This window comes from Scyliorhinus canicula, chromosome 19 (assembly GCF_902713615.1).
Source record: "Scyliorhinus canicula chromosome 19, sScyCan1.1, whole genome shotgun sequence".
NCBI lineage: Eukaryota > Metazoa > Chordata > Chondrichthyes > Carcharhiniformes > Scyliorhinidae > Scyliorhinus > Scyliorhinus canicula.
In genome coordinates, this window is record NC_052164.1 from 105,096,202 (window position 1) to 105,114,635 (window position 18,434).

The 18,434-nt window shown below is 54.3% G+C and overlaps 1 protein-coding gene across 1 annotated transcript in view; it reads right to left on the reverse strand.

Moving 5' to 3' along the window:
- LOC119954464 (ubiquitin carboxyl-terminal hydrolase 2-like) overlaps positions 1-4,600 on the reverse strand; it is a 152,433-nt gene extending 147,833 nt beyond the window's left edge. Inside the window, 1 exon segment of the mRNA XM_038779690.1 lies at positions 4,549-4,600. Coding sequence (XP_038635618.1) covers positions 4,549-4,597 — 49 coding nt within the window. The 5' untranslated portion in view covers positions 4,598-4,600.
- Positions 4,601-18,434: the final 13,834 nt, after the last annotated feature.

The window sequence follows — 18,434 nt, forward strand, 5'->3', positions numbered from 1 at the left end:
AATGCAACAATCCCCATTGAGTCCAAACCCACCCTTTGAAGAGCATCTACCTTGGCCCAATCCCCAGGTCCCTGGCACTGTGAGGGCACGCAGTGCTAACCCGGGTCCCTGGCACTGTGAGGCAGCAGTGTTACCCCGGGTCCCTGGCACTGTGCGACAGCAGTGCTAACCCGGGTCCCTGGCACTGTGAGGCAGCAGTGTTAACCCGGGTCCCTGGCACTGTGAGACAGCAGTGTTAACCCGGGACCCTGGCACTGTGAGACAGCAGTGCTAACCCGGGTCCCTGGCACTGTGAGGCAGCAGTGTTAACCCAGGTCCCTGGCACTGTGAGGCAGCAGTGCTAACCCGGGTCCCTGGCACTGTGAGGCAGCAGTGCTAACCCGGGTCCTTGGCACTGTGAGACAGCAGTGTTAACCCGGGTCCCTGGCACTGTGAGACAGCAGTGCTAACCCGGGTCCCTGGCACTGTGAGACAGCAGTGCTAACCCGGGTCCCTGGCACTGTGACACAGCAGTGTTAACCCGGTCCCTGGCACTGTGAGGCAGCAGTGCTAACCCCGGTCCCTGGCACTGTGAGACAGCAGTGCTAACCCGGGTCCCTGGCACTGTGAGACAGCAGCGTTAACCCGGGTCCCTGGCACTGTGAGGCAGCAGTGTTAACCCGGGTCCCTGGCACTGTGAGACAGCAGTGCTAACCCGGGTCCCTGGCACTGTGAGACAGCAGCGCTAACCCGGGTCCCTGGCACTGTGAGGCAGCAGTGTTAACCCGGGTCCCTGGCACTGCGAGACAGCAGTGTTAACCCGGGACCCTGGCACTGTGAGGCAGCAGTGTTAACCCGGGTCCCTGGCACTGTGAGACAGCAGTGCTAACCCGGGACCCTGGCACTGTGAGACAGCAGTGTTAACCCGGGTCCCTGGCACTGTGAGGCAGCAGTGTTACCCCGGGTCCCTGGCACTGTGAGACAGCAGTGTTAACCCGGGTCCTTGGCACTATGAGACAGCAGTGTTAACCTGGGTCCCTGGCACTGTGAGACAGCAGTGTTAACCCGGGTCCTTGGCACTGTGAGACAGCAGTGTTAACCCGGGTCCCTGGCACTGTGAGGCAGCAGTGTTAACCCGGGTCCCTGGCACTGTGAGGCAGCAATGTTAACCCGGGTCCTTGGCACTGTGAGACAGCAGTGTTAACCCGGGTCCCTGGCACTGTGAGGCAGCAGTGCTAACCCGGGTTCCTGGCACTGTGAGACAGCAGTGTTAACCCGGGTTCCTGGCACTGTGAGACAGCAGTGTTAACCCGGGTTCCTGGCACTGTGAGGCAGCAGTGCTAACCCGGGTTCCTGGCACTGTGAGACAGCAGTGTTAACCCGGGACCTGGCACTTTCAGACAGCAGTGTTAACCTGGGTCCCTGGCACTGCGAGACAGCAGTGTTAACCCAGGTCTCTGGCACTGTGAGGCAGCAGTGTTAACCCGGGTCCCTGGCACTGTGAGACAGCAGTGTTAACCCGGGTCCCTGGCACTGTGAGACAGCAGTGTTAACCCGGGTCCCTGGCACTGTGAGACAGCAGTGTTAACCCGGGTCCCTGGCACTGTGAGGCAGCAGTGTTAACCTGGGTCCCTGGCACTGCGAGACAGCAGTGTTAACCCGGGTCCCTGGCACTGTGAGGCAGCAGTGTTAACCCGGGTACCTGGCACTGCGAGACAGCAGTGTTAACCCGGGTCCCTGGCACTGTGAGGCAGCAGTGTTAACCCGGGAACCTGGCCCTTTCAGACAGCAGTGTTAACCCGGGTCCCTGGCACTGTGAGACTGCAGTGTTAACCCGGGTCCCTGGCACTGTGAGACAGCAATGTTAACCGGGTCCCTGGCACTGTGAGACAGCAGTGTTAACCCGGGTCCCTGGCACTGTGAGAGAGCAGTGTTAACCCGGGTCCATGGCACTGTGAGGCAGCAGTGTTACCCCGGTTCCTGGTTCTGTGAGACAGCAGTGTTAACCCGGGTCCCTGGCTCTGTGAGACAGCAGTGTTAACCCGGGTACCTGGCACTGCGAGACAGCAGTGTTAAACCGGGTCCCTGACACTGTGAGACAGCAGTGTTAACCCGGGTCTCTGGCGCTGTGAGACAGCAGTGTTAACCCGGATCCCTGGCACTGTGAGGCAGCAGTGTTAACCCGGATCCCTGGCACTGTGAGACAGCAATGTTAACCCGGGTACCTGGCACTGCGAGACAGCAGTGTTAAACCGGGTCCCTGACACTGTGAGACAGCAGTGTTACCCCGGTTCCCTGGCTCTGTGAGACAGCAGTGCTAACCCGGGACCATGGCACTGTGAGACAGCAGTGTTATCCCGGGTCACTGGCACTGTGAGGCAGCAGTGTTAACCCGGGTCCCTGGCACTGTGAGGCAGCAGTGTTAAACCGGTCCATGGCACTGTGAGACAGCAGTGTTAACCCGGGTCCCTGGCACTGTGAGACAGCAGTGCTAACCCGTGTCCCTGGCACTGTGAGACAGCAGTGTTAACCCGGGTCCCTGGCTCTGTGAGACAGCAGTGTTAACCCGGGTCCCTGGCACTGTGAGGCAGCAGTGTTAACCCGGGTCCCTGGCACTGTGAGGCAGCAGTGTTAACCCGGGTCCCTGGCACTGTGAGACAGCAGTGCTAACCCGGATCCCTGGCACTGTGAGACAGCAGTGTTAACCCGGATCCCTGGCACTGTGAGACAGCAGTGCTAACCCGGGTCCCTGGCACTGTGAGGCAGCAGTGCTAACCCGGGTCCCTGGCACTGTGAGACAGCAATGTTAACCGGGTCCCTGGCACTGTGAGACAGCAGTGTTAACCCGGGTCCCTGGCACTGTGAGAGAGCAGTGTTAACCCGGGTCCATGGCACTGTGAGGCAGCAGTGTTACCCCGGTTCCTGGTTCTGTGAGACAGCAGTGTTAACCCGGGTCCCTGGCACTGTGAGACAGCAGTGTTAAACCGGGTCCATGGCACTGTGAGGCAGCAGTGTTAACCCCGGGTCCCTGACACTGTGAGACAGCAGTGTTAACCCGGATCCCTGGCACTGTGAGACAGCAGTGCTAACCCGGGTGCCTGGCACTGAGACAGCAGTGTTATCCCGGGTCACTGGCACTGTGAGGCAGCAGTGTTAACCCGGGTCCCTGGCACTGTGAGGCAGCAGTGTTAAACCGGGTCCATGGCACTGTGAGACAGCAGTGTTAACCCGGGTCCCTGGCACTGTGAGACAGCAGTGTTAACCCGTGTCCCTGGCACTGTGAGACAGCAGTGTTAACCCGGGTCCCTGGCTCTGTGAGACAGCAGTGTTAACCCGGGTCCCTGGCACTGTGAGGCAGCAGTGTTAACCCGGGTCCCTGGCACTGTGAGGCAGCAGTGTTAACCCGGGTCCCTGGCACTGTGAGGCAGCAGTGCTAACCATGGTCCCTGGCACGAAATATATCATATAAAAGCATAAATACTTTCTGTATAAATAGTTTTCAATTCCAGTATATGGTGTATTGTTTATAAACTTACCAACTCCAATCTATTCTAAATTCACGGCCATTGAGAATCTTCATGAAAAGACACAGAAAGCTTTCACCAGCTTCGATCCGATGTTCATCAACTAACTGTGCTTTCAGCAGTAACAATATTCACTGTCCCGGGCCAGGATAAATTCCCAACAGCGTCAGAGATCCAAATCCAAATCTCAGCATTCAGGTGACAACACAAACCACAATAGTCAGATTATCGAAAGCTCAGTCACTCTTCCAACCTCCACTGCCCATCTTTCCAGCTCCTCACACATTCTGCTGTTTAACTCTCGGTTCCAAAGCCCCAGTTGACAGGATGAGAAAGCGTTACCACAGGCTGAGCTATCTTAGTGCAGGACCGAATGCCAGCTAAAATTATCCTCTTTCTTCATTTCCTGATAAGGAAAGCAATGACAGACACGGCCAGTTGGTGCAGTGGTACAACCCTGGGACATTCCAGGGCCAACAGCTGAACCCTTTGAGCAGGACGTTTAATCCAGGTTTGAGAAGCTGACACCCAGATCATTTCTGGGTCCCAACCCACGGTGATCACATGATTTTTAAATGCAGAGGTCATCATTGGACCAGAAGTAAATTGGAGCCAATTTGTGTTTCTCGGCGCTACCTGAAGGTAGACATGAGATCTGGAAGGCAATTGGCAGACACGACTGGGTATGCTATTGCCCAAAGGGATGGAACAGGCAGGAAAGGACTAAAAAGTAGCCAAACACTCAATCAAACACTTAATCCACACTGGTAAGGCGATCGGGGTTCTGGGAAGAAGGCAGGAGAATGGGGATGAGAAAAATATCAGCCATGATTGAATGTCGGAGCAGACTCGATGGGCCGAGTGGCCTAATTCTGCTCCTATGTCTTATGGTTCAAACAAAGTTTGGGCCCCGCCACAAACACCTCAGTTTGATAATGTTTTTTTAAGATTTTAAAACAGCAGCAACAATAATTAATGGTTTCCTGCTGTGCTTTCTGCAGCTGTGCTCAATATACTCCAGACCATTCACTCTTTCTGTCCTTACCTTTGAAAATGTGATTCTGTCCCTCTCCAGCCTGTTCTTCAATCAGCATAACCGCCAGTTAATTAGAGGGAGGTGTGTCACTGCTGCCCTCCTGCCCTCTCTTTCAAAATTCTATTGCCACTCTGAGGTTTTGAAGACTGACACACTATCTGGGAGAGCTATTTTCAAAGAATGCCTGCAGCTGACCTCACCCCAGCCCAGGAAATCCAGCCCTTAGTCTCCAATCGCCGTCTGCACTTGGCTGGACAGAAGAATCACAGAGCTGTGAATGTCAAAGTGGCTCACGGTTTGATAACAAAATGCCAAACACTTTCCTCCAACGTCGGGACTCACCCAGAATAATGAACATGCAGCATGATCTTTCTCAAAACACCAAACCAAAGTTTACAACTCCAATATCGAGACAGAAGCTCCCAACATTCCGTCACCACTTCTTTAGTTTTGAACCCGGCTGTAGAATTTTAAAATGGGTTGCCTGTAAATATTTAAATTGTAAACCAGACAGACACACAAAGTCGTTTATTTTAAAAGTCGTTTTTTCCCTTATGTGGATTTTTGGACACAAATTCTAATAATTTTCACCGACAATGAAGCATCCCTTAGAACTGAATATATGGATGTCTTCAGTGATGTCATGTGGGAGCAAATCGCAAGAAAGGTGGCCCGGCGCGGGTCGTTGTTTTTCGATCCCTTTTGCCCGTTCTCAGGGGGTTTTGGGGTTCAAACCCAGCTGGCCGAATGAGGTTACAGTTCCCAGCAGAGCTATGTGGAAGGTGTCGTCGGAAAGGCCGACTGGGAAGAAACCGCAGGCTGGTGGCCTGGTGAGGGAATCTGTAGGAGAGAAGATGTCAGAGGCGGCCTTGCCCATCACGGCTGACACACTCGCTGTGGTGATGGTGCAGGAGAGAAGATGTCAGAGGCGGTCTTGCCCATCACGGCTGACACACTCGCTGTGGTGATGGTGCAGGAACTAGAAATGTTTGGGAAGCAGGATGGACGGGCAGTTTGAGTGGCAAGGCAAAGAGATGAAAGTCTTTTCAAGCCACCATTGAGAAGGTATTGAGGCTGATCAGAGAGCAGTGTTAACCCGCGGGGTGGGAGTGTGGTAATGAAGTGTTTGCCCCCTGTGGTAGTCAGGACTGATGTATATATTAGGTGATTTGCGGTAAGGCCCCTGTACTACAGGTACGGGGGTAGTTCCCTGCCTGCTGGCTCCGCCCAGTAGGCGGAGTATAAATATGTGTGCTCCCCGTACAGCAGCCATTTCGCCAGCTGCTGTGGGAGGCCACACATCTCAGTGTAATAAAGCCTCAATTGCATTAAACTTTCGCCTTTGTGTAATTGATCGTGCATCACCGCCCAGAGTTGGATAGGCTCATTGGGAACTCTGGCAGGAGACACAGTGGAAAAGCCATCGCCGGCGATGATTATTCACTTTCATAGCTTCCAGGCGAAGGAGCCGGTCCTGGAGAGGCAGAGCCACAACATTGACTGGCATAGGCACAGAGTGCAAATCTACCAAAACATTGGAACCAAGCTGGCAAAGAGGCTTGCGGCCTTCAATGAGGCGTAGGTGGTATTAGACTAACGATTCAGGGTGGTGTATCCGGCACGATTGAGAGTCATGGTGGATGTGAAAGACAATAAGCGGGATTATCCGTCGCTGGAATCGGGAAATGGAATTGGGCGGAGAACTGGTTTTGGCGCCGAAATCGTAGCAGGTGCTGGATTGATGCCATTGACATATCATTAACGAGCCTGACCCAGGATTCTCCGGGGCCTTCGCCTCCACTGGGGTGAATGCCCACGGCGCCAGGGCTGGAGGGGGTAGCGAGGGGTGGCCAGGAGGTGGGCTGTGGGGTCGGGGTGGATGGGGCACGGAGCCACCACTGCCGCACGGCATTGCAGCTGCGCATGCCGCCGCTGACTACCCACGGTGAACTTAGGGCCACGGGCTGTACAGGTTCCCCCCTCCCACCCCCCCCACCCCGGTGCACTCTGGCCCCAGCCGACACGCCAGCGGGATGGACGCACTCAAGCACAACCAGTGCCATCTTGTTGGCTGGGATGAGTGTGTGTGGGGAGTGTGTTGGCTGGGATGAGTGTGTGTGGGGAGTGTGTTGGCTGGAATGAGTGTGTGTGGGGAGTGTGTGTGGGGTGGGGAGTTGGCTGGGATGTGTGTGTGGGGAGTGTGTTGGCTGGAATGAGTGTGTGTGGGGAGTGTGTTGGCTGGGATGTGTGTGTGTGGGGAGGGTGTTGGCTGGAATGAGTGTGTGTGGGGAGTGTGTTGGCTGGGATGAGTGTGTGGGGAGTGTGTGGCTGGGATGAGTGTGTGTGGGGAGTGTGTTGGCTGGGATGTGTGTGTGTGGGGAGTGTGTTGGCTGGGATGTGTGTGTGGGGAGTGTGTTGGCTGGGATGAGTGTGTGTGGGGAGTGTGTGGCTGGGATGAGTGTGTGTGGAGAGTGTGTTGACTGGGATGAGTGTGTGTGGGGAGTGTGTGTGGGGAGTGTGTTGGCTGGGATGAGTGTGTGTGGGGAGTGTGTTGGCTGGGATGAGTGTGTGTGGGGAGGGTGTTGGCTGGGATGTGTGTGTGGGGAGTGTGTTGGCTGGAATGAGTGTGTGTGGGGAGTGTGTTGGCTGGGATGTGTGTGTGTGGGGAGTGTGTTGGCTGGGATGTGTGTGTGGGGAGTGTGTTGGCTGGGATGAGTGTGTGTGGGGAGTGTGTGGCTGGGATGAGTGTGTGTGGGGAGTGTGTTGACTGGGATGAGTGTGTGTGGGGAGTATGTTGGCTGGGATGAGTGTGTGTGGGGAGTGTGTTGGCTGGGATGAGTGTGTGTGGGGAGTGTGTGGCTGGGATGAGTGTGTGTGGGGAGTGTGTTGGCTGGGATGTGTGTGTGTGGGGAGTGTGTTGGCTGGGATGTGTATGTGGGGAGTGTGTTGGCTGGGATGAGTGTGTGTGGGGAGTGTGTGGCTGGGATGAGTGTGTGTGGGGAGTGTGTTGACTGGGATGAGTGTGTGTGGGGAGTATGTTGGCTGGGATGAGTGTGTGTGGGGAGTGTGTTGGCTGGGATGAGTGTGTGTGGGGAGTGTGTTGGCTGGGATGAGTGTGTGTGGGGAGGGGAGTTGGCTGGGATGAGTGTGTGTGGGGAGTGTGTTGGCTGGGATGAGTGTGTGTGGGGAGTGTGTTGGCTGGGATGAGTGTGTGTGGGGAGAGTGTTGGCTGGGATGAGTGTGTGTGGGGAGTGTGTGTGGGGAGGGGAGTTGGCTGGGATGAGTGTGTGTGGGGAGTGTGTTGGCTGGGATGAGAGTGTGCGGGGAGTGTGTTGGCTGGGATGAGTGTGTGTGGGGAGTGTGTGTGGGGAGTGTGTTGGCTGGGATGAGTGTGTGTGGGGAGGGGAGTTGGCTGGGATGAGTGTGTGTGGGGAGTGTGTTGGCTGGGATGAGTGTGTGTGGGGAGGGGAGTTGGCTGGGATGAGTGTGTGTGGGGAGTGTGTTGGCTGGGATGAGTGTGTGTGGGGAGTGTGTTGGCTGGGATGAGTGTGTGTGGGGAGTGTGTTGGCTGGGATGAGTGTGTGTGGGGAGTGTGTTGGCTGGGATGAGTGTGTGTGGGGAGGGGAGTTGGCTGGGATGAGTGTGTGTGGGGAGTGTGTTGGCTGGGATGAGTGTGTGTGGGGAGTGTGTTGGCTGGGATGAGTGTGTGTGGGGAGTGTGTTGGCTGGGATGAGTGTGTGTGGGGAGTGTGTTGGCTGGGATGAGTGTGTGTGGGGAGGGGAGTTGGCTGGGATGAGTGTGTGTGGGGAGTGTGTGGCTGGGATGAGTGTGTGTGGGGAGGGGAGTTGGCTGGGATGAGTGTGTGTGGGGAGTGTGTTGGCTGGGATGAGTGTGTGTGGGGAGTGTGTTGGCTGGGATGAGTGTGTGTGGGGAGGGGAGTTGGCTGGGATGAGTGTGTGTGGGGAGTGTGTTGGCTGGGGTGAGTGTGTGTGGGGAGTGTGTTGGCTGGGATGAGTGTGTGTGGGGAGTGTGTTGGCTGGGATGAGTGTGTGTGGGGGAGTGTGTGTGTGGGGAGTGTGTTGGCTGGGATGAGTGTGTGTGGGGAGTGTGTGTGTGGGGAGTGTGTTGGCTGGGATGAGTGTGTGTGGGGAGTGTGTGTGTGGGGAGTGTGTTGGCTGGGATGAGTGTGTGTGGGGAGTGTGTGTGTGGGGAGTGTGTTGGCTGGGATGAGTGTGTGTGGGGAGTGTGTGTGTGGGGAGTGTGTTGGCTGGGATGAGTGTGTGTGGGGAGTGTGTTGGCTGGGATGAGTGTGTGTGTGGGGGGGGGGGGGGGGTAATGTGTCTGTGCGGTTGCAGCTTGTCAGCCTCCTGAGTGTCAATCACCGACCCGGCCAATCCCGCAGCGTTTCTCATTGGAATTGAGTGTGTTCCACGTGGCGCCTGTGTGACCAGACCAGGCTGCGGGAGGCCTGGGTGAGCCAGGCTTTGATAGGGGGCCCGGGGGGGGGGTGGCGATTTTAATCAATAAAATGGCCCGTTTCCAGGCGGGGAGGGTCCTGGCTGCTCAGGGAGGTTGCGATGTGATGGTTATAGACACACTGGAGGGGATGTCCCTGGTCTCAGTGAACGTGTATGTCTCGAAATTGTAAGATTCATAACATGGTTGTTGGACTCAATACTGGATCTCGACACTCACCAACTGTTTCTGCGTGGGGGGGGGGCATTGCTGACCACACTCCGTATTTGGAAGATCTGATGTTGGAGGTGGGCCGGATGTAGAGCACGGATGGAGGTTAGACAAGGGGGTTTGTCAGACACTGGGTTCTGTGGGTAAGTGTCGGGAGCCCAGAAGGGACTCTGTGGTGTGAATGAGAATGGGTTGGGATCGCTCTCTGCTCCGTGCAAGGTGTTGCGGTGATTGGAGGGGGAATCATATCACATGAGGCACATATGGACGGGGAAGCCAAGAAGGGACGGCAGAGGTTAGTGGATGAGATCCTGGGAGTGGACCCAGGGTATGTGAGTGACTACACTCCGGAACTATTGGCAGGCAGGAAAAAGCTGCAAAGACAGTTTGACCTGCTGTCTATGGAGGGCAGTGCCAGCTGGGGTGGCTGCTGTGTATGGAGGGCAGTGCCAGCTGGGGTGGCCGCTGTGTATGGAGAGAGGGCAGTGCCAGCTGGGGTGTTTGAGGGGGGTGTGTATGAGTACGGGGAGAAGACCAGTCGTCTGGTGGCTCACCAGCTAAGGTGGCAGGAGGCTGCCAGGGAGATCATTCAGGTGATGGATTTGGAGGTTAGCCTGGTCTCCGCAGCAGACAAGGTGAATGGGGCATTTTGCCTCCTTTGAGAGGCTTTGTGGGTTGGAGCCACCAGAGGAGGAGCTGAGAATGGCAGAGCTTTTAGTGGGACTGGTATTGCCCAAGGTGGGGGAGGAATGCGGGAAGATCAGGATGCACCGATCGGTTTGGAGAAGGTTCCAACAGCATTGGGAAAGGTGCAGACGGGGAAAGCACCGGGGCTGGATGGGTTCCCGGTGGAATTCTACAAGAGAGTTGCCGATTGGTTGATTCCTGATTGATGAGGATGTTTAATGATTCTCTGGCATGAGGTTCTCTCCCCAAGACGCCTGGACAGCATCATTCTCCCTTCTCCTGAGAAAGGATAAGGATCCCACAGAGTGCAGGTCTAACGCCCAATTTCATTGCTCAATGTAGACCCAAAACGTCTGGTCAAGATCCTGGTGTAGAGGTTGCAATCCGGCCTCCCAGAGGTGGTTGGGGAGGACCAGCCAGGGTTTGTGATGGGCAGAATGTGTTTTTCACTGTGGGGCCACTGCTCAGTGTGGTTCCCACCCCAGTGGCTGGGCCAGAACCTGAGATAATCATGTTGGATGCAGAAAAAGGGTTCGATTGGGCCAAGTGGAGGTACCTCTTGGCAGTTTTGGAGATGTTTGGGTTGGGCCCTGGGTTTGTGTTGTGGATGCGGCTGTTGTACGAGCGTCCATACCCCCGCCATGAGTTTGGATGTTTTTGGCTGCACAGGGGGACGAGGCAGGGGGTGTCCGATGTCTACCTCTTGTTTGTGTTGGCAATGTCCCCGTCTTCGCCTCGCTGTGGTACGGAGGCTAATCCTGAGGAGTTGGAGGATGTTGATACCTCCTCGTGCCTCAGTGTGGCTGGCTGACTTTATGGAGTTTTTGCACCTCGGGAATGTCAACACCATGAGGGGGTCAATTGTCGATTCTACTGGAGATGGTGACTGTTTATCGGAATTGATCACTGTTTGCGGCTAGACAGGGGTGGGGGGAAAGCAATAGGGGGTGGGGTGGGGGAGCCTGTTTGCCATTATTGTTTTCTTTTTTTAGTTTGCTGTTGTTCGTAATTTTGTATTTTATGGTATAAAATTTTTTCTCAACTGCATTCATGATCCATTTGCAAACACATTCTGTATATTCTTGGATAAAGGTCACAATTCTTGCAAGATTGCCTCACCCTCACTGACTCCATTAAACTGACAGCATCTTGCATATATCTGATTAAAAGAAACGGAGACCATTTGACCCTTTGAGACTGTCTCACCATTCAGTTAGATTCTATATTGTTAAAACTCTCAGCAGTCACAGTTTCCAAATTTCCCATTTAAATCCTGCCTCAACAGCAGCTGGACACACCCAGCTCTCGATTTCCAATATCCTGGTTTGAGGAAATGTTCCCAGAACAGCCAGGTTCAAATTTGAAGGTTCTGAACTCCCCCTCTCTATTGACCCTATCTTAAACAATTAGATCATCCCATAATGTTCCATATTAAAGCCAGTCCAAGTGTTATCTATAAATGACTTTCAAACACTTTAAACATAATAAAATGCCCTCAAGTGCTCCTGTAACTAGCAGTCAGTGGGCGATTGGAGTATGAGACACGCCCCCTCTCTCCCCAAACTCAGAGATTTGCGCAGCTCACCGTGATACAGCTCAGCTCGGCCAACAACTGCCCAACTCGAGCCAGCCAGATCCGCAGGACAGAGGATTCTTCTGGAAGGATTTACGATCATTGCTGCTTCTTCTGTTTCGTGCTAAGGTCTCTTTCAGCTTCTTCTGAGATGTAGAAACAACTCACGCTGAGTCTTGATTTAAACAGGCCAGGGCGGGACTGTCAGCCACACCACACCCTCTGATTCAGTCCCCAGGCCACAACATCCAAAAAGGCGAAACCAGGTGAAATGTGAGAGTGTCAGATCCCAGGTGAAGGAAGTTCCCCTCGTGCTCTGGATGCTTTGTATTATTATGTGAAAAACAGATGGCCCGTTCCCAGAGAAACACACACAGCCTCGGAATCAGTGCACAGAGCAGCAACTGGAATTCAGACAGAGTAACCACATTTGGGTTAGCAGAGAGTCAAACTCATAGAGAACTGTGCTAACTGTGCTACTGGTTCAATAAATCAGATTGAACTAACTTCAAGGTCTGGAGTATCTTTTGGTTAAAGCTGCATCCAGTTGCAGCCTGTGTTATCCCAGAGTACATAACACAACATTAGCTATGTGCATGTGGACCATCGGGGAGAAAGAACCTGACTGAATTAAATTCTACTGGTCATCCTTGCAAAGCCAAATTAGAACAGAGAACAAAGAAAATTACAGCACAGGAACAGGCCCTTCGGCCCTCCCAGCCTGCGCCGATCCAGATCCTTTATCTAAACCTGTCTCCTATTTTCCAAGGTCTACTTCCCTCTGTTCCGGCCCGTTCATATACCTGTCTAGATGCATCTTAAATGATGCTATCGTGCCCGCCTCTACCACCTCCGCTGGCAAAGCGTTCCAGGCACCCACCACCCTCTGCGTAAAAACTTTCCACGCACATCTCCCTTAAACTTTCCCCATCTCGCCTCTCAAATTAAGCAGAGGCTAACCCAGTAGAAACCATTGACAGGTTTAAAACTCTCTCAGGTCGACATAGACAATCCCATGATTCTACTTGGAGAGCAGAGGAATTCTCTGCATCACTAAACCTCATTAGCTGGTCATTCTCAAACTAGCTGCTGTGCCTCCTCCATTCGAACAATGACTACACTTTAGAAACACTTCATTGTGAACAATGTAAATATTCATCATGGCCAGGTTCTTACTAATGAGTTGCATTGCTCACTTTACCTTCCTTGGTGATTTACAGCAGGCACAGGATTGGAAACTCTCTTCTGGTGTTAGTTGGTTATGTTTACTCCATGCCTAGTCCAGGAATCTAAAAAATAGAACACCGAGCAGTTAAATCAGGGAAAACCCCAAAACGTCACCCCCACTCCCCCACCCCCACAGTGAGCACCAGCAGAAAATAGCCCCCACTGTGAAAACCCCAGACTATAACACCCCCACCACACACATAGTGTGAGCAGCACCCAGCTCTCAATGAACATCCCAGAACATTCCCAGCTCCCAATTGGCAGCACAGTAGTTAGCACAGTTACTTCACAACTCCAGGATCCCAGGTTTGAGTCCCAGCTTGGGTCACTGTCTGTACGGAGTCTACATATTCTCCCCGTGTCTGTGTGGGTTTCCTCCGGGTGCTCCGGTTTCATCCCACAGTCTAAAGATGTGCAGTTAGGTGGATTGGCCATGCTAAATTGCGCTTAGTGTCCACAAAAGTTGGGTTTGGTGGAGTTACTGGGTTACGGGGATAGGGTGGAGGTGTGGGCTTAGGTATAAAGCGCTCTTTTCAAGGGCCGGTGCAGACTCGATGGGCCAAATGGCCTCCTTGTGCACTGTATATTTTATGATACCTCTACGAACACACCCAGCTCTCAATGAACACCCTAGAATATACCAGTCTGTAATTCAGGGGCAGTATGGACTGCCCTGAGGTTATGGGTCATTCAGATCATTCAATAGTATTCAAAGCTGGAAGAGTAGCTTTTCAAAGTTTACGGACTGGATTATCCGCCACATTTCGGCCCCGACCCCCTGGCTGGATTATCCTCCCCACCGGCCCACCACCCCGCCGGCCCCAATCCCCTGGCTGGATTATCCACCCCACCACCCCGCCGGCCCCGACCCCCTGGCTGGATTATCCACCCCGCCACCCCGCCGGCCCCGACCCCCTGGCTGGATTATCCTCCCCACCGGCCCACCACCCCGCCGGCCCCAACCCCCTGGCTGGATTATCCACCCCACCGGCCCTGACCCGCTAGGTGGGATTCTTCGTCTTGCCGGCCGGTCAATGGGGTTTCCCAGTGTGGGGCACCGTCGGGAAACCCCCAGGTACCAGCAAAGCGGAGAATCCATAGCTTTCACTTAAAAATATGGATCACCCTTTTTATTAGAAAAGGGACAAGGGAGAGAAATGAGATAGTTAAAACCCAAAATATAAAACATGAGAATACCAAAGTTAGCATTTAGTGTCATTATCTCCCCCTCGTTATGTAATCATAGGGGCAGAATTCTCCGTTCCAGCGGCTAAGTGCCGGCCCCAACGGAGAATCCGCGGGTGGAGCACATCAGGAAAATCGGGGCGAACCCCTCACTGATTCCGGTACCGGTGATGGGCAGCGGAGCCGTATGAACCGCCCGCAGATCGTGTGGAAAACGGCCAGAGAATCGCCGGGTCCCGGTCCGCGCATGCGCAGGCCTGACAACCAGTACCGGTCATGCCAGAAAACATGGCGCCAGCCGTGCTGGAGCCCTAACCCGCCCACCCCAATCCCACAGCCCACCCCCTGTCCACCCCCCACCACTTCCCCTGGCACTAGCAGAAGCCCCCCGGCCAGCGGCACAGCTTCCGGCTGAGTGTGGTGGTGCTGGACACCGTCTGCAGCTGGTACGCTGGGTTCCCGACTGCTGGGACCACACGTCGCCCGTGCCATCGAGAACTCGGCACATCGGGGGCGGAGCATCGCAGGTGTGCCGGCTGATGATGCGCCAATGGCCTTGCGACTGCGGGCGGCGTGTGTCCCAATGATGCCGATTTGGAGGAGGCGGAGCATCGCCAACCAGCATCAAACCGCCGCCTGCCTCGGATCCGGCATCGGAAGCCATTCTCCGCCCGATTGCCGATCCTGATTTCCAGGTCGGGCAACGAAGAATTCCGCCCATAATGTTTCCCAATCTAGTTATAGATGAGACTGAGATACTGCAAGATACCCGGGGCGGAATCGGGACGGCCATCGTGAACTCGGCCGAGATTCACGACGGCCTCAGAGGCCGCTCCTCGCCCCCTATTCTCCCCTCCCGGCGGGGCTAGGAGCGGCGCTCCGTAAATCTCAGCTGCAGGGCGTTGCGCCGAGGATGACGCGGCCGGCCCGCCTAATGACATCAGCCGTGCATGCGCAGGTTGGCCGGCTCCAACCCGCGCATGCGTGGCTGACGTCATGACGCTGACGGCACAAACCCACGCATGCCCGGTGGCCGTCTTTCCCCTCAGGCGCCCCGCAAGACGTGGCGGCTGGATCTTGCCGGGCGGCGGAGGGGAAAGAGTGCGTCCGATTTGGACGCCGGCCCGACGATCGATGGGCACCGATGGGCCTGTCCCCTCCCGAGCACAGTTGTGCTGCTCTTTCCTTTCTAGGCCCCCTACAAGCCCCAAACGGGCTTCTCACTCCCGTTTCACAACGGCAGCGACCAGGTGTGGTTGCCGCCGGCGTGAAACGGCCGTGAACGGCAGGCCACTCGGCCCATCCGGGTCAGAGAATCGCCGTTCGCCGTGAAAAACAGTGAGCGGCGATTCTTCCGAGCCGGGGGGCGGGGGGTGGGGGGGAGAATCGCGGGGGGCGCGAGGGGGGCATGAATTTTGTCGGGGGGGGGGGCCCTCCCGCGATTCTCCCACGCCACGTGGGGAGCCCGTGCCCCTGGTCTGTTATATACAGGAACTGTACAAAGGTACCAGTTAGAAAACAAATAAAGATTGTTCCTCAATCTTTAAATTAAAACCGAGAGACTTTGTGGAAACCATTTGAAATATTATTTTTAGGATCTAATGGTTTTATCAGAAATTTTCAGCCTTTGCTTCTGAGTTTATATAGGCCTCGTACCCTGGGTCCAGTTACAGGAGCCAATTACACTGCACAGGTCTGGGAGGTTAACCCTTTACATGCTGTCTGTAACAGTGACAAGCCTCGGTGATCAGTGCCAGTTCCTGAGCTTCACCCAGCAAATTCAATAATTGAAACCCTGTATATTTTGTTACCCACACATTCTTGTGATGAGGCACAACCCAAGGTACCAAATGCCCTCTCAGGCAAATATAAAAGATCAAAGGAAGCAGAGAAGGCCTCCCTGTATCCCTCAACTCATATCACTAAAACAGATGATCTGGTCTTTATCACATTGCTGTTTGTGGGATCTTACTGTGTAAATTGGCAAATATGTTTCCTACATTACAACAGGAACTGCACTTCAACAATACTTCATGTGGGGTGGAAAGGGGCAGACACTCTATCATTTGGGGGCAGCAAGAATGTAAAATGCTCCAGAACATTCTGAGATAGTGAAGGGTTTTTTGGGGACGGAGAACACTCCGATTTGAAAACAGAAATGTGTATTTCACAAGAAATCCAATTATTACAATTCCTCTGGCGTCCAATCATTTTCTGCATTGGTTACACATAGTCTACACAAGATTCAGGCATCTACCCTGTGTAACACCATGATCAGCTACTGTGACACACAAAACACTGAGCCTACTGCCCAGGGCAGCCCTGACTGTGCTGAATGTCAACACAGGGCGGAGACCGAAGCAGTCCATGTCCAAAAGCAGCGAGACCTGGACAATATCCAGGCTCGGGGCTGACAAGCGGCAAGTTACATTCACACCACACAAATGCCAGGCAATGACCATCTCCTACAAGTGGGAATCTAATTATACCATCGCCCCTTGACATTCAATGGATTTCCCATCACTGAATCCCCCACAATCAACATCCTGGGGGTTACTATTGATCAGAAACTGAACTGGACTAGTCACACTAATGCTGTGGCTACCAGGGCAGGTCAGAGGCTGGGAATCCTGCGGTGGTAACACCTCCCCTGGCTCCCCAAAGCCTGTCCACCATCTACAAGACACAAGTCAGGAGTGTGATGGACTCTCCACTTGCCTGGATGAGCGCAGCTCCAACAACACTCAAGAAGCTCCACACCATCCAGGACAAAGCCGCCCCGCTTGATTGCTCCCCTTCCACAAACATTCAAACCCTCGACCACCGACGCACAGTGACAGCCGTGTGTACCATCTACAAGATGCACTGCAGGAACTCACCAAGGTTCCTTAGGCAACACCTTCCAAACCCACGCCCATTACCATCTAGAAGGACAAGGGCAGCAGATACCTGGGAACCCCACCACCTGGAGGTTCCCCTCCCAGTCACTCACCACCCTGACTTGGAACTATATCGCCGGTTCAAGAAGGCAGCTGACCACCACACGCTGAAGGGCAATGAACACCGGCCTCACCAGCGACACCCACAATCCAGAAGTGAATTTTAAAAACTCTCCTTTTCCTTTCGCTCCCCTGACTGCCTCCCTCACCCTCCCCCTCCCATCACTCCAGTTCCCTTCATCCCCCTTCACCTCTGCCATGTTAATATGTTTAAGAGGTATTTTGAAAGGGAAGGAGAGAAAAAGGAGGTTTTAGTGATTCTAACTCGAAGTGAAGAACCAAATCCAGATGACTGTGAATTTGACATTCCTCAAATTAAATTGGATAATGAGGGTATTCTTAAAAATTGGGATAAATTATTGAGTTACTCTCCAGAGGAAAAACAGATTGACCTGAAAGAGTTATTGATATCACATGGGCACGTTTGTAGAGATAAATTGGGAAGTACTAAAATGGCTATACATGATGTAGATGTGGGAAATGCTGTTCCGAGCAAACAACATCTATATACACGTAACCCTATAAAATTGGCACAGGTTAACAAAGAGATTGAGAGTATGCTTAAAAATGGCATAATTCAAGTGGGTTGCAGCCAATGGAGCTCACCCATAGTGACGGTACCAAAACCGGTCGGTGCCCGATGATTGTGTGTGAACTGTAGAAAGGTTAGTGCAGTTACAAGAACGGACTTTTATCCTATCCTACGCTTGGAGGATTGCATTGAGAAGGTGGGACAATCAGATTTTATTTCCAAACTGGATTTACTTAAAGATACCTTTATCCAAAAGGGCAAAAGAGATTTCAGCTTTTGTGACTCCTGGGGCGGGATTCTCCCCTACCCGGCGGGGCGGGGGGTCCCGGCGTAGCGGAATTGTCCGCACCTTTGGGGGCTAGGCCCACGCCGGAGCGGTTGTCATCACATCGACTGGCGCCAAAACCGGCACCAATGGCCTTTGACGGCTGTCGCCAGGCGCCGGGTCTGGCCAAAAGGCCTTCGCCGGTTCGCGCATGCGCCGGTGCTGACGTCACCACCAGCGCATGCACGCTGGGGGATTCTCTTCCGCCTCCGCCATGGTGTTGGCCGTGGCGGCGGCAGAAGAGAAAGAGTCCCCCCACGGCACTGGCCCGCCCGCCGATCGGTGGGCCCCGATCGCGGGCCTGGCCACTGTGGGGGCGCCCCCGGGGTCTGATCGCCCCCCCCCGGACCCCAGGGGCCCGCTCGCGCCGTCGATCCCGCCACCACCTGAGGTGGTTGAAACCACGGCGGCGGAAGAGGCCTCCCAGCGGCGGGACTTCGGCCCATCGCGGGCCGGAGAATCGCCGCAGGGGGCTCGCCGCTTGACGTGGCGCGATTCCCGCCCCCGCCAATTCCCGGTTGGCGGAGAATTTCTGCCACGGCGGGGGCGGGAGTTTCAGCGGCCCCGGGCAATTCTCCGACCCTGCGTGGGGTCGGAGAATTTCGGCCCAGGTGGTATATACCAATTCAAAGTTATGCCATTTGGCATGAAAAAAGCTCCAGGATTATCCAATTGTGCGGT